Source organism: Bombina bombina, chromosome 9 (genome assembly GCF_027579735.1).
Source record: "Bombina bombina isolate aBomBom1 chromosome 9, aBomBom1.pri, whole genome shotgun sequence".
Lineage (NCBI taxonomy): Eukaryota > Metazoa > Chordata > Amphibia > Anura > Bombinatoridae > Bombina > Bombina bombina.
In genome coordinates, this window is record NC_069507.1 from 235,260,758 (window position 1) to 235,277,887 (window position 17,130).

General features: G+C 43.1%; 1 protein-coding gene across 1 annotated transcript in view; it reads right to left on the reverse strand.

Annotated features, from left to right (window-relative positions):
• TDRD1 (tudor domain containing 1) overlaps window positions 1-17,130 on the reverse strand; it is an 881,429-nt gene that overhangs the window by 288,414 nt on the left and 575,885 nt on the right. The window contains exon 14 of the mRNA XM_053692993.1: window positions 8,626-8,736. Within this exon, the coding sequence (XP_053548968.1) occupies window positions 8,626-8,736 (111 nt within the window). The remainder of the gene's footprint in view (window positions 1-8,625; window positions 8,737-17,130) is intronic.

Consider the following 17,130-nt stretch of genomic DNA (forward strand, 5'->3'; position numbering starts at 1 on the left):
GGAAGGAAGGATAGTTCGAATGGTTTCCATCTTGAAAGATGGGACCTTGAGAAATTTGTTTAAGATCTTGAGATCTAGGATTGGTCTGAATGTTCCCTCTTTTTTGGGAACTATGAACAGATTGGAGTAGAACCCCATCCCTTGTTCTCTCAATGGAACAGGATGAATCACTCCCATTTTTAACAGGTCTTCTACGCAAAGTAAGAACGCCTGTCTTTTTATGTGGTCTGAAGACAACTGAGACCTGTGGAACCTTCCCCTTGGGGGAAGTCCCTTGAATTCCAGAAGATAACCCTGGGAGACTATTTCTAGCGCCCAAGGATCCAGAACATCTCTTGCCCAAGCCTGAGCGAAGAGAGAGAGTCTGCCCCCCACCAGATCCGGTCCCGGATCGGGGGCCAATATTTCATGCTGTCTTGGTAGCAGTGGCAGGTTTCTTTGCCTGCTTTCCCTTGTTCCAGCCTTGCATTGGTCTCCAAGCTGGCTTGGCCTGAGAAGTATTACCTTCTTGCTTAGAGGACGTAGCACCTTGGGCTGGTCCGTTTTTACGAAAGGGACGAAAATTAGGTCTATTTTTTGCCTTGAAAGGCCGATCCTGAGGAAGGGCATGGCCCTTACCCCCAGTGATATCAGAGATAATCTCTTTCAAGTCAGGACCAAACAGCGTTTTCCCCTTGAAAGGAATGTTTAGTAGCTTGTTCTTGGAAGACGCATCAGCCGACCAAGATTTCAACCAAAGCGCTCTGCGCGCCACAATAGCAAACCCAGAATTCTTAGCCGCTAACTTAGCCAATTGCAAAGAGGCGTCTAGAGTGAAAGAATTAGCCAATTTGAGAGCATTGACTCTGTCCATAATCTCCTCATAAGGAGGCGAGTCACTATCGAGCACCTTAATCAGTTCATCAAACCAGAAATATGCGGCTGTAGTGACAGGGACAATGCATGAAATGGGTTGTAGAAGGTAACCCTGCTGAACAAACATCTTTTTAAGCAAACCTTCTAATTTTTTATCCATAGGATCTTTGAAAGCACAACTATCCTCTATGGGAATAGTGGTGCGTTTGTTTAAAGTAGAAACCGCTCCCTCGACCTTGGGGACTGACTGCCATAAGTCCTTTCTGGGGTCGACCATAGGAAACAATTTTTTAAATATGGGGGGAGGGACGAAAGGAATACCGGGCCTTTCCCATTCTTTATTAACAATGTCCGCCACCCGCTTGGGTATAGGAAAAGCTTCTGGGAGCCCCGGCACCTCTAGGAACTTGTCCATTTTACATAGTTTCTCTGGGATGACCAAATTTTCACAATCATCCAGAGTGGATAATACCTCCTTAAGCAAAATGCGGAGATGTTCCAATTTAAATTTAAAAGTAATCACATCAGATTCAGCCTGCTGAGAAATATTCCCTAAATCAGTAATTTCTCCCTCAGACAAAACCTCCCTGGCCCCCTCAGATTGGGTTAGGGGCCCTTCAGAGATATTAATATCAGCGTCGTCATGCTCTTCAGTAACTAAAACAGAGCATCCACGCTTACGCTGACAAGGGTTCATTTTGGCTAAAATGTTTTTGACAGAATTATCCATTACAGCCGTTAATTGTTGCATAGTAAGGAGTATTGGCGCGCTAGATGTACTAGGGGCCTCCTGAGTGGGCAAGACTCGTGTAGACGAAGGAGGGAATGATGCAGTACCATGCTTACTCCCCTCACTTGAGGAATCATCTTGGGCATCATTGTCATTATCACATAAATCACATTTATTTAAATGAATAGGAATTCTGGCTTCCCCACATTCAGAACACAGTCTATCTGGTAGTTCAGACATGTTAAACAGGCATAAACTTGATAAGAAAGTACAAAAAACGTTTTGAAATAAAACCGTTACTGTCACTTTAAATTTTAAACTGAACACACTTTATTACTGCAATTGCGAAAAAACATGAAGGAATTGTTCAAAATTCACCAAACTTTCACCACAGTGTCTTAAAGCCTTGAAAATATTGCACACCAAATTTGGAAGCTTTAACCCTTAAAATAACAGAACCGGAGCCGTTTTAAGCTTTAACCCCTTTACAGTCCCTGGTATCTGCTTTGCTGAGACCCAACCAAACCCAAGGGGAATACGATACCAAATGATGCCTTCAGAAGTCTTTTATAAGTATCAGAGCTCCTCTCACATGCGACTGCATGCCATGCCTCTCAAAAACAAGTGCGCAACACCGGCGCGAAAATGAGACTCTGCCTATGCTTTGGGAAAGCCCCTAAAGAATAAGGTGTCTAAAACAGTGCCTGCCGATATTATTATATCAAAATACCCAGAATAAATGATTCCTCAAGGCTAAATAAGTGTTAATATCAATCGATTTAGCCCAAAAAATGTCTACAGTCTAAATAAGCCCTTGTGAAGCCCTTATTTACAATCGTAATAAACATGGCTTACCGGATCCCATAGGGAAAATGACAGCTTCCAGCATTACATCGTCTTGTTAGAATGTGTCATACCTCAAGCAGCAAGGACTGCAAACTGTTCCCCCAACTGAAGTTAATGCTCTCAACAGTCCTGTGTGGAACAGCCATGGATTTTAGTTACGGTTGCTAAAATCATTTTCCTCATACAAACAGAATTCTTCATCTCTTTTCTGTTTCTGAGTAAATAGTACGTACCAGCACTATTTGAAAATAACAAACTCTTGATTGAATAATGAAAAACTACAGTTAAACACTAAAAAACTCTAAGCCATCTCCGTGGAGATGTTGCCTGTACAACGGCAAAGAGAATGACTGGGGTAGGCGGAGCCTAGGAGGGATCATGTGACCAGCTTTGCTGGGCTCTTTGCCATTTCCTGTTGGGGAGGAGAGTGTCCCACAAGTAAGGATGACGCCGTGGACCGGACACACCTATGTTGGAGAAAACCACCTTATCTGCATGGAACACCAGATAAGGAGGAGAACACTGCAGAGCAGATAATTCTGAAACTCTTCTAGCAGAAGAAATTGCAACTAAAAACAAAACTTTCCAAGATAATAACTTAATATCAACGGAATGTAAGGGTTCAAACGGAACCCCCTGAAGAACTGAAAGAACTAAGTTGAGACTCCAAGGAGGAGTCAAAGGTTTGTAAACAGGCTTAATTCTAACCAGAGCCTGAACAAAGGCTTGAACATCTGGCACAGCTGCCAGCTTTTTGTGAAGTAACACAGACAAGGCAGAAATCTGTCCCTTCAGGGAACTAGCAGATAATCCTTTTTCCAATCCTTCTTGAAGGAAGGATAGAATCTTAGGAATCTTAACCTTGTCCCAAGGGAATCCTTTAGATTCACACCAACAGATATATTTTTTCCAAATTTTGTGGTAAATCTTTCTAGTTACAGGCTTTCTGGCCTGAACAAGAGTATCGATAACAGAATCTGAGAACCCTCGCTTCGATAAGATCAAGCGTTCAATCTCCAAGCAGTCAGCTGGAGTGAAACCAGATTCGGATGTTCGAACGGACCCTGAACAAGAAGGTCTCGTCTCAAAGGTAGCTTCCAAGGTGGAGCCGATGACATATTCACCAGATCTGCATACCAAGTCCTGCGTGGCCACGCAGGAGCTATCAAGATCACCGACGCCCTCTCCTGATTGATCCTGGCTACCAGCCTGGGGATGAGAGGAAACGGCGGGAACACATAAGCTAGTTTGAAGGTCCAAGGTGCTACTAGTGCATCCACTAGAGCCGCCTTGGGATCCCTGGATCTGGACCCGTAGCAAGGAACTTTGAAGTTCTGACGAGAGGCCATCAGATCCATGTCTGGAATGCCCCACAGCTGAGTGACTTGGGCAAAGATTTCCGGATGGAGTTCCCACTCCCCCGGATGCAATGTCTGACGACTCAGAAAATCCGCTTCCCAATTTTCCACTCCTGGGATGTGGATAGCAGACAGGTGGCAGGAGTGAGACTCCGCCCATAGAATGATTTTGGTCACTTCTTCCATCGCTAAGGAACTCCTTGTTCCCCCCTGATGGTTGATGTACGCAACAGTTGTCATGTTGTCTGATTGAAACCGTATGAACTTGGCCCTCGCTAGCTGAGGCCAAGCCTTAAGAGCATTGAATATCGCTCTCAGTTCCAGAATATTTAATCGGTAGAAGAGATTCTTCCCGAGACCAAAGACCCTGAGCTTTCAGGGATCCCCAGACCGCGCCCCAGCCCATCAGACTGGCGTCGGTCGTGACGATGACCCACTCCGGTCTGCGGAATGTCATCCCTCGTGACAGGTTGTCCAGGGACAGCCACCAACGGAGTGAGTCTCTGGTCCTCTGATTTACTTGTATCTTCGGAGACAAGTCTGTATAGTCCCCATTCCACTGACTGAGCATGCACAGTTGTAATGGTCTTAGATGAATGCGCGCAAAAGGAACTATGTCCATTGCCGCTACCATCAAACCGATCACTTCCATGCACTGCGCTATGGAAGGAAGAGGAACGGAATGAAGTATCCGACAAGAGTCTAGAAGTTTTGTTTTTCTGGCCTCTGTCAGAAAAATCCTCATTTCTAAGGAGTCTATTATTGTTCCCAAGAAGGGAACCCTTGTTGACGGAGATAGAGAACTCTTTTCCACGTTCACTTTCCATCCGTGAGATCTGAGAAAGGCCAGGACAATGTCCGTGTGAGCCTTTGCTTGAGGAAGGGACGACGCTTGAATCAGAATGTCGTCCAAGTAGGGTACTACAGCAATGCCCCTTGGTCTTAGCACAGCTAGAAGGGACCCTAGTACCTTTGTGAAAATCCTTGGAGCAGTGGCTAATCCGAAAGGAAGCGCCACGAACTGGTAATGCTTGTCCAGGAATGCGAACCTTAGGAACCGATGATGTTCCTTGTGGATAGGAATATGTAGATACGCATCCTTTAAATCCACTGTGGTCATGAATTGACCTTCCTGGATGGAAGGAAGAATAGTTCGAATGGTTTCCATCTTGAACGATGGAACCTTGAGAAACTTGTTTAAGATTTTGAGATCTAAGATCGGTCTGAACGTTCCCTCTTTTTTGGGAACTATGAACAGATTGGAGTAGAACCCCATCCCTTGTTCTCTTAATGGAACAGGATGAATCACTCCCATTTTTAACAGGTCTTCTACACAATGTAAGAATGCCTGTCTTTTTATGTGGTCTGAAGACAACTGAGACCTGTGGAACCTCCCCCTTGGGGGAAGCCCCTTGAATTCCAGAAGATAACCTTGGGAGACTATTTCTAGCGCCCAAGGATCCAGAACATCTCTTGCCCAAGCCTGAGCGAAGAGAGAGAGTCTGCCCCCCACCAGATCCGGTCCCGGATCGGGGGCCAACATTTCATGCTGTCTTGGTAGCAGTGGCAGGTTTCTTGGCCTGCTTTCCCTTGTTCCAGCCTTGCATTGGTCTCCAAGCTGGCTTGGCTTGAGAAGTATTACCCTCTTGCTTAGAGGACGTAGCACTTTGGGCTGGTCCATTTTCTAGGGACGAAAATTAGGTTTATTTTTTGCCTTGAAAGGCCGATCCTGAGGAAGGGCGTGGCCCTTACCCCCAGTGATATCAGAGATAATCTCTTTCAAGTCAGGGCCAAACAGCGTTTTCCCCTTGAAAGGAATGTTAAGTAGCTTGTTCTTGGAAGACGCATCAGCTGACCAAGATTTTAACCAAAGCGCTCTGCGCGCCACAATAGCAAACCCAGAATTCTTAGCCGCTAACCTAGCCAATTGCAAAGTGGCGTCTAGGGTGAAAGAATTAGCCAATTTGAGAGCATTGATTCTGTCCATAATCTCCTCATAAGGAGGAGAATCACTATCGACCGCCTTTATCAGCTCATCGAACCAGAAACATGCGGCTGTAGCTACAGGGACAATGCATGAAATTGGTTGTAGAAGGTAACCCTGCTGAACAAACATCTTTTTAAGTAAACCTTCTAATTTTTTATCCATAGGATCTTTGAAAGCACAACTATCCTCTATGGGTATAGTGGTGCGTTTGTTTAAAGTGGAAACCGCTCCCTCGACCTTGGGGACTGTCTGCCATAAGTCCTTTCTGGGGTCGACCATAGGAAACAATTTTTTAAATATGGGGGGAGGGACGAAAGGAATACCGGGCCTTTCCCATTCTTTATTAACAATGTCCGCCACCCGCTTGGGTATAGGAAAAGCTTCTGGGAGCCCCGGGACCTCTAGGAACTTGTCCATTTTACATAGTTTCTCTGGGATGACCAACTTGTCACAATCATCCAGAGTGGATAATACCTCCTTAAGCAGAATGCGGAGATGTTCCAACTTAAATTTAAACGTAATCACATCAGGTTCAGCTTGTTGAGAAATGTTCCCTGAATCAGTAATTTCTCCCTCAGATAAAACCTCCCTGGCCCCATCAGACTGGGTTAGGGGCCCTTCAGAACCATTATTACCAGCGTCGTCATGCTCTTCAGTATCTAAAACAGAGCAGTCGCGCTTACGCTGATAAGTGTTCATTTTGGCTAAAATGTTTTTGACAGAATTATCCATTACAGCCGTTAATTGTTGCATAGTAAGGAGTATTGGCGCGCTAGATGTACTAGGGGCCTCCTGAGTGGGCAAGACTCGTGTAGACGAAGGAGGGAATGATGCAGTACCATGCTTACTCCCCTCACTTGAGGAATCATCTTGGGCATCATTGTCATTGTCACATAAATCACATTTATTTAAATGAATGGGAATTCTGGCTTCCCCACATTCAGAACACAGTCTATCTGGTAGTTCAGACATGTTAAACAGGCATAAACTTGATAACAAAGTACAAAAAACGTTTTAAAATAAAACCGTTACTGTCACTTTAAATTTTAAACTGAACACACTTTATTACTGCAATTGCGAAAAAACATGAAGGAATTGTTCAAAATTCACCAAATTTTCACCACAGTGTCTTAAAGCCTTAAAAGTATTGCACACCAAATTTGGAAGCTTTAACCCTTAAAATAACGGAACCGGAGCCGTTTTTAACTTTAACCCCTTTACAGTCCCTGGTATCTGCTTTGCTGAGACCCAACCAAGCCCAAAGGGGAATACGATACCAAATGACGCCTTCAGAAAGTCTTTTCTAAGTATCAGAGCTCCTCTCACATGCGACTGCATGTCATGCCTCTCAAAAACAAGTGCGCAACACCGGCGCGAAAATGAGGCTCTGCCTATGATTTGGGAAAGCCCCTAAAGAATAAGGTGTCTAAAACAGTGCCTGCCGATATTATTATATCAAAATACCCAGAATAAATGATTCCTCAAGGCTAAATATGTGTTAATAATGAATCGATTTAGCCCAGAAAAAGTCTACAGTCTTAATAAGCCCTTGTGAAGCCCTTATTTACGATCTTAATAAACATGGCTTACCGGATCCCATAGGGAAAATGACAGCTTCCAGCATTACATCGTCTTGTTAGAATGTGTCATACCTCAAGCAGCAAGAGACTGCTCACTGTTCCCCCAACTGAAGTTAATTGCTCTCAACAGTCCTGTGTGGAACAGCCATGGATTTTAGTGACGGTTGCTAAAATCATTTTCCTCATACAAACAGAAATCTTCATCTCTTTTCTGTTTCTGAGTAAATAGTACATACCAGCACTATTTCAAAATAACAAACTCTTGATTGAATAATAAAAACTACAGTTAAACACTAAAAAACTCTAAGCCATCTCCGTGGAGATGTTGCCTGTACAACGGCAAAGAGAATGACTGGGGTAGGCGGAGCCTAGGAGGGATCATGTGACCAGCTTTGCTGGGCTCTTTGCCATTTCCTGTTGGGGAAGAGAATATCCCACAAGTAAGGATGACGCCGTGGACCGGACACACCTATGTTGGAGAAAGCAGCACCACTTCGCGCCATGACGTCTAGATGCGATCTGCATAAGACTGAAGGATCCTATGTGAAAAACACCCCCGTTACAAAATGCCCCAAAACAGCAAACTTAAAGGGACAGTCAACACCAGATGTTTTGTTGTTTAAAAAGAAAGATAATCCTTTTATTACCCATTCCCCAGTTTTGCATAACCAACACTGTTATAGAAATACACTTTTTACCTCTGTGATTACCTTGTATCTAAACCTCTGCAGACTGCCCCCTTATTTCAGTTCTTTTGACAGACTTGCATTTTAGCCAATCAGTGCTCACTCCAGGGTAACTTCACGTGCATGAGCTCAATGTTATCTATATGAAACACATGAACTAATGCCCTCTAGTGGTCAAAATGCTTTCAGATTAGAGGCAGTCTTCAAGGTCTGAGAAATTAGCATATGAACCTCCTTGGTTTAGCTTTCAACTAAGAATAGCAAGAGAACAAAGCAAAATTCTTGATAAAAGTAAATTAAAAAGTTGTTTAAAATTACATTCCCTATTTAAATCATGAAAGATTTTTTTGGACTTAACTGTCCCTTTAAGCTTTAGCTGGGATGTCGTTGCCGCCTCCTCCTGCTGGCCAGGTGTTGAATTTCCAACTGTAGTGAATTAATTCATTGACTCTCCATGCCATTGGAAAGAAAATGTTATAAATTCACAAACCGCATAATTGAATTGATAAAATTGTCATTTTTAAAACAACCAAACATAATGTGAGCAGAAAGATGACTAAAATTTTAAAAATAAGTTACTAACCTGCGAAAAATGCACAGCAAACATCTCCTTTTTTGGGAATATAATCTCTGGATTTAAGTTGCTGACAATACTTTACCAGTGAGATGTTCAGTTCATGAAGCAATTTAAAATCTGGAAGTAAAAAACTACTGTGAGTCAAAGGAACATATCACCTAAAGACTCATTTTGAGATTGAAAGAAACTTTAAAAGAAGAAACTGCTTTTCCTACAACCCCTTCCTTCTCCCTAATTTTTTGCTGCTTGGCTAAGAGGAGAAGGGAGGAAAAGGGAGAGAGTAAGACAAGAAATAGAAGAGCACTAACAGGTTAAGGAGAAAGCAAGCTGCTTAAAAAGCTGCAAACAAACCTTATGGCTAAATGACTCACCAAGGGTAAAAATTGTCAATATAATAAAAACAAAATTTATGCTTACCTGATAAATTTCTTACTTTCCGAGCATGGAGAGTCCACGACGTCATTCCAATTACTAGTGGGATCTTCAATTCCTCAACAGCAGGAGGAGGCAAAGAGCAGCCCAGCAATGGTGTTAAGTGTATCTTACCTTACCAATAACCCACAGTCATTCAGCCGAAGGAAAATGGAAAAAGAAGAAACAAGGGTATAGAGGTAACTGAGGTTTACTCAAAAAAAAAAAAAACGGCCAAATTATATTTTAAAAAGATGGCGGGGTCGTGGACTCTCCATGCCCGGAAAGAAAGAAAGTTATCAGGTATCATACATTTTGTTCTCTTTCCTATGGCATGGAGAGTCCACAACGTCATTCAAAATTACTAGTGGGAACGAATACCCAAGCTAGGGGACACAAAATGAACAGGTAGGGAGAACAAGGCAGGAGGCCTAAACAGAAGACACCACCACTTGAAGAACCTCTCTCTCAAGAGGCCTCAGCAGTCTCATAAGCAAAACAAATCATACTTTTTAACAAGAGGGAAAGAGTAGTAGAAGTTGCCTTCTGACACGTTTTCCAGAGAAAACAACAAACGGCAGAAGATTGCCGAAAATCTTTAGTAGCTTGAAGGTAAAATTTTAGAGCATGCACAACATCCAAGTTATGCAAAACCTTCCAAGATAACAATTTTATATCAACAACATGCATCTGCTCAAACGGAGCATGCTGCACAACTTTAAGAACTAGTTAAGGCTCCAAGGAGGAGCAACAGGTTTAAACACAGACCTGATTCTAACCAGGGCCTGAACAAAAGCAGTGCAGAAATCTGACCCTTCAGAGTACTGACTGACAAACCTTTCTCCAGGCCATCCTGAAGAAAAACAAAATTTATGCTTACCTGGTAAATGTATTTATTTCTTGACACGGTGAGTCCACGGATCAACATTAATTACTGTTGGGAATATCACTCCTGGCCAGCAGGAGGAGGCAAAGAGCACCACAGCAAAGCTGTTAAGTATCACTTCCCTTCCCACAAACCCCAGTCATTCGACCGAAGAAAAAGGAGAGAAAATAAAAAACACAAGGTGCAGAGGTGCCTGAGGTTTATATATATAAAAAAAATATACAACTGAAAAACAGGGAGGGCCGTGGACTCATCGTGTCAAGAAAGAAAGAAGTTTATCAGGTAAGCATAAATTTTGTTTTCTTTCTAATGACACAGTGAGTCCAAGGATCATCATTACTGTTGGGAATCAATACCAAAGCTAGAGGACACAGATGATATGGGAGGGACCAAACAGGTAACCTAAACAGAAGGTACCATTGATGTAAGACCCTTTCATTAAAAAGAAAACTCAGCCGAGGAAAAAGTATTACATTTATAGACTTTAGAAAAAGAGAGCAAGGAAGGCCAAATCGCCGCATTACAATCCATTCAACAGAGGCCTCTATCTTGAAGGCCCAAGAAGAAAACACCGCCCTTGTGGAGAGAGCTGTAATTCTCTCAAGAGGCTGCTGTCCAGCAGGCTCACAAGCCCTACACATAACACTTCATAACCAGAGAAAAAGAGAAGTGACAGAAGAACAAACAATACAGAAGACTGACGAAAGGCCCTTGTAGCCTGTAGAAAAAAATCTACAGGCTTGCACAACACCTACAGTGGATATAAAAAGTCTACACACCATATCAGGCTCGAAGAGTATCACAACTCTAAGTTTTTGCTTTAGCATATGTTGGAATGTCATATAGGTTTACATTGTTTTTGATAAGGCTAATATGAGTGCTGAAAGTTTTGTGACAGTTTTATATTATGTTAAACTAGCCCCTTTGTTTGCAATCAGGTGGGAATGTAGGCATTGCAATTTATATGTCCACCTTATACACTAAGCAAACCAATTCTACTACTATGTATATAGCAGAGGGATAGCATATGGTAATCTGTTCTAATACAGCTTTTAACATAGTTCTGAGCCCTCTGGCATACCCCAGTCTGCTAGCCCAAGGCGGTGATCTACACCCTACTACGGTTGGGCACTGTCTTTATAGTTTTCTCTATGAGATGGTCATGTGGTTTGCCCGATATCGCATGTTGTGCAGTGTTTTGCTTTACAAAGGAGTTTATATTTTCGCTAACAGTTTTTTAATTCTCTAGATAATCAGAATGCTTTATGGACCTAGGATAATACCTAGTTTTAAGCTCTAACCCTAATCATACATTTTGGCTCACCTATACGGCACATTTGGCTCACCTATACGGCACAAAGGAATGAGATAGGCAGGAACCCAGCGGGTACACTCTAACAGCTATGGGTAGGCTATCTATCTCCAGGACCTAGATCTTTAGAATAAATCTATATATTATCATGTACAACACTACATTAATTGCTTACACTTCCCAGCTGAGTGTATGTAACCACAGGAGTAATCTACTGATTGCTGGTGTTATCTCAATGTACTGGTAACATTTATGCTATACTATAGACCAAGTCTGATTTAAATCCACTAGGCAAATTGACAGACTATCCTACATTGTTCTGGGACGAGACCTATTTCTATGAGAGGTTTCCATCTATACGTAGCTACCCTCTGTTTGATAGTTTTCCAGTCAATAAGGCCCATGAATATAGCATTCTCTAATTGTCTGCATATTACTCCCTTTGACCCACATCATTACCAAGCAGTTAGATTAGCAAAGGACATTATTTTTAAGTTCTAGGATTGAGAATATTCATTAACCTGGGAATCTTCTCCCCTTGGTGACATTTGGGTCCTGGTTATATTGTCTACAGCTAACTGGTTTGTTTGTGCCAATATATTTAACCCAAACAAGACGTTGCCGGCGGCCGAGGCAACAGGATATGTTTCTACTACACGGCACAAACAAACTTAACCTATTGCTTATAATACAGACCAAGGACTCAGTACCAGTAGTTGAAGCAGGGTATAGGAGAGGGATGACTGAGAACACCTACGCACTCAATACCAGCAGACATGTGCGACAAGACAGTAGTTATATTTATTTTTCTGCTTCATAAACACTATTCTCTGACCCCGTGGGATATATCCAAGTATGGGTTTGATAGACTTACGCCAGTGTATAGGTCCTTAATATAATATCCCCTGGTTTCTGATGTACAGGGCTATCAGCTCCTATAATAATTCTCCGATGACTATCTCCCCACACCCGCTCTACATCTGTGAGCGGGTCATATCCACTACCCCTTACCCGTCTGTGTCCAGTGGTGACAACACCCCTGAGGGGAGTTACTGCATAAGTCCTTTTACCATAGGGATCCAATGGTGATATATTTCCTTACCAACCCGGTCTTAAAACTATATTTCTTTATTTTTCATTTCAGCCTCACCTCCTTTGATTTTACTCCCCCCCACCCCGACACCATTGAGCCTATTTCCTAGGCAACGGAAAATGAATCCTATAGAAACATTTCTTTTATTTTTGCATGACAACCACCTAATTCATTCATCACCATTATTTCCTTTTAGTGATCTCAACAATATTGTGAAATTAAATGTACGCAGATGTCTGTTTAATTGTTCTTCTTTAGATAATGTAGATGTGTTGAGTGTATCTCATTTGTTTCCAGGGGAATGACATGTTATTCACTATGGTTGACACTTATTTCATAATTATTGTTGATATATATATTTAATGTTATATACTGTACCAAGCCCAAAAGTGGCTATAGACCCAATTTACTTACCTCCGACGAGTATTTATATTATACCATGGTCCAAGAGTGGCCTACTATTTTCTGAGGAGGTATATATCAATATAAAAACAGAATTTATGTTTACCTGATAAATTGCTTTCTCCAACGGTGTGTCCGGTCCACAGCGTCATCCTTACTTGTGGGAACCAATACCAAAGCTTTAGGACACGGATGATGGGAGGGAGCAAATCAGGTCACCTAGATGGAAGGCACCACGGCTTGCAAAACCTTTCTCCCAAAAATAGCCTCAGAAGAAGCAAAAGTATCAAATTTGTAAAATTTTGTAAAAGTGTGCAGTGAAGACCAAGTCGCTGCCTTACATATCTGATCAACAGAAGCCTCGTTCTTGAAGGCCCATGTGGAAGCCACGGCCCTAGTGGAATGAGCTGTGATTCTTTCAGGAGGCTGCCGTCCGGCAGTCTCATAAGCCAATCTGATGATGCTTTTAAGCCAAAAAGAGAGAGAGGTAGAAGTTGCTTTTTGACCTCTCCTTTTACCAGAATAAACAACAAACAAGGAAGATGTTTGTCTGAAATCCTTTGTAGCATCTAAATAGAATTTTAGAGCACGAACTACATCCAAATTGTGCAACAAACGTTCCTTCATTGAAACTGGATTCGGACACAAAGAAGGCACAACTATCTCCTGGTTAATGTTTTTGTTAGAAACAACTTTCGGAAGAAAACCAGGTTTAGTACGCAAAACCACCTTATCTGCATGGAACACCAGATAAGGAGGAGAACACTGCAGAGCAGATAACTCTGAAACTCTTCTAGCAGAAGAAATTGCAACCAAAAACAAAACTTTCCAAGATAATAACTTAATATCTACGGAATGTAAGGGTTCAAACGGAACCCCCTGAAGAACTGAAAGAACTAAATTGAGACTCCAAGGAGGAGTCAAAGGTTTGTAAACAGGCTTGATTCTAACCAGAGCCTGAACAAAAGCTTGAACATCTGGCACAGCCGCCAGCTTTTTGTGAAGTAAAACAGATAAAGCAGAAATCTGTCCCTTCAAAGAACTTGCAGATAATCCTTTCTCCAAACCTTCTTGAAGAAAGGATAGAATCTTAGGAATTTTTATCTTGTTCCATGGGAATCCTTTAGATTCACACCAACAGATATATTTTTTCCATATTTTATGGTAGATTTTTCTAGTTACAGGCTTTCTGGCCTGAACAAGAGTATCAATGACAGAATCTGAGAACCCTCGCTTTGATAAAATCAAGCGTTCAATCTCCAAGCAGTCAGTTGGAGTGAGGCCAGATTCGGATGTTCGAACGGACCTTGAACAAGAAGGTCCTGTCTCAAAGGTAGCTTCCATGGTGGAGCCGATGACATATTCACCAGGTCTGCATACCAAGTCCTGCGTGGCCACGCAGGAGCTATCAAGATCACCGATGCCCTCTCCTGATTGATCCTGGCTACCAGCCTGGGGATGAGAGGAAACGGTGGGAATACATAAGCTAGGTTGAAGGTCCAAGGTGCTACTAGTGCATCTACTAGAGTCGTTTTGGGATCCCTGGATCTGGACTCGTAGCAAGGAACCTTGAAGTTCTGACGAGAGGCCATCAGATCCATGTCTGGAATGCCCCACAATTGAGTAATTTGGGCAAAGATTTCCGGATGGAGTTCCCACTCCCCCGGATGAAATGTCTGACGACTCAGAAAATCCGCTTCCCAATTTTCCACTCCTGGGATGTGGATTGCAGACAAGTGGCAGGAGTGAGTCTCCGCCCATTGAATGATTTTGGTCACTTCTTCCATCGCCAGGGAACTCCTTGTTCCCCCCTGATGGTTGATATACGCAACAGTCGTCATGTTGTCTGATTGAAACCGTATGAATTTGGCCTTTGCTAGCTGAGGCCAAGCCTTGAGAGCATTGAATATCGCTCTCAGTTCCAGAATATTTATCGGGAGAAGAGATTCTTCCCGAGACCAAAGACCCTGAGCTTTCAGGAGTTCCCAGACCGCGCCCCAGCCCACCAGACTGGCGTCGGTCGTGACAATGACCCACTCTGGTCTGCGGAAGCTCATCCCCTGTGACAGGTTGTCCAGGGTCAGCCACCAACGGAGTGAATCTCTGGTCCTCTGATCTACTTGTATCGTCGGAGACAAGTCTGTATAATCCCCATTCCACTGACTGAGCATGCACAGTTGTAATGGTCTCAGATGAATTCGCGCAAAAGGAACTATGTCCATTGCCGCGACCATCAAACCTATTACTTCCATGCACTGCGCTATGGAAGGAAGAGGAACAGAATGAAGAACTTGACAAGAGCTTAGAAGTTTTGATTTTCTGGCCTCTGTCAGAAAAATCCTCATTTCTAAGGAGTCTATTATTGTTCCCAAGAAGGGAACTCTTGTTGACGGAGATAGAGAACTTTTTTCTACGTTCACTTTCCACCCGTGAGATCTGAGAAAGGCCAGGACAATGTCCGTATGAGCCTTTGCTTGTGGTAGGGACGACGCTTGAATCAGTATGTCGTCCAAGTAAGGTACTACTGCAATGCCCCTTGGTCGTAGCACCGCTAGAAGGGACCCTAGTACCTTTGTGAAAATTCTTGGAGCAGTGGCTAATCCGAATGGAAGAGCCACAAACTGGTAATGCTTGTCCAGAAAGGCGAACCTTAGGAACCGATGATGTTCCTTGTGGATAGGAATATGTAGATACGCATCCTTTAAATCCACCGTGGTCATGAATTGACCCTCCTGGATGGAAGGAAGAATTGTCCGAATGGTTTCCATTTTGAACGATGGAACCTTGAGAAACTTGTTTAGGATCTTGAGATCTAAGATTGGTCTGAATGTTCCCTCTTTTTTGGGAACTATGAACAGATTGGAGTAGAATCCCATCCCTTGTTCTCCTAATGGAACAGGATGAATCACTCCCATTTTTAACAGGTCTTCTACACAATGTAAGAATGCCTGTCTTTTTATGTGGTCTGAAGACAATTGAGACCTGTGGAACCTCCCCCTTGGGGGAAGCTCCTTGAATTCCAGAAGATAACCTTGGGAGACTATTTCTAGCGCCCAAGGATCCAGAACATCTCTTGCCCAAGCCTGAGCGAAGAGAGAAAGTCTGCCCCCCACCAGATCCGGTCCCGGATCGGGGGCCAACATCTCATGCTGTCTTGGTAGCAGTGGCAGGTTTCTTGGCCTGCTTACCTTTGTTCCAGCCTTGCATTGGCCTCCAGGCTGGCTTGGTTTGAGAAGTATTACCCTCTTGCTTAGAGGATGTAGCACTTGGGGCTGGTCCGTTTCTGCGAAAGGGACGAAAATTTGGTTTATTTTTAGCCTTGAAAGACCTATCCTGAGGAAGGGCGTGGCCCTTACCCCCAGTGATATCAGAAATAATCTCTTTCAAGTCAGGGCCAAACAGCGTTTTCCCCTTGAAAGGTATGTTAAGCAATTTGTTCTTGGAAGACGCATCTGCTGACCAAGATTTTAGCCAAAGCGCTCTGCGCGCCACAATAGCAAACCCTGAATTTTTCGCCGCTAATCTAGCCAATTGCAAAGTGGCGTCTAAAGTAAAAGAGTTAGCCAATTTGAGAGCATGAATTCTGTCCATAATCTCCTCATAAGAAGAATCTTTATTGAGCGACTTTTCTAGTTCATCGAACCAGAAACACGCTGCTGTAGTGACAGGAACCATGCATGAAATTGGTTGTAGAAGGTAACCTTGCTGAACAAACATCTTTTTAAGCAAACCCTCTAATTTTTTATCCATAGGATCTTTGAAAGCACAACTATCTTCTATAGGGATAGTAGTGCGTTTGTTTAGAGTAGAAACCGCCCCCTCGACCTTGGGGACTGTCTGCCATAAGTCCTTTCTGGGGTCGACCATAGGAAACAATTTCTTAAATATAGGGGGAGGGACAAAAGGTATGCCGGGCCTTTCCCATTCTTTGTTTACAATGTCCGCCACCCGCTTGGGTATAGGAAAAGCTTCGGGGGGCCCCGGGACCTCTAGAAACTTGTCCATCTTACATAATTTCTCTGGAATGACCAAATTCTCACAATCATCCAGAGTAGATAACACCTCCTTAAGCAGAGCGCGGAGATGTTCCAATTTAAATTTGAATGTAATCACATCAGGTTCAGCTTGTTGAGAAATTTTCCCTGAATCTGAAATTTCTCCCTCAGACAAAACCTCCCTGGCCCCCTCAGACTGGTGTAGGGGCACTTCAGAACCAATATCATCAGCGTCCTCATGCTCTTCAGTATTTTCTAAAACAGAGCAGTCGCGCTTTCGCTGATAAGTGGGCATTTTGGCTAAAATGTTTTTGATAGAATTATCCATTACAGCCGTTAATTGTTGCATAGTAAGGAGTATTGGCGCACTAGATGTACTAGGGGCCTCCTGTGTGGGCAAGACTGGCGTAGA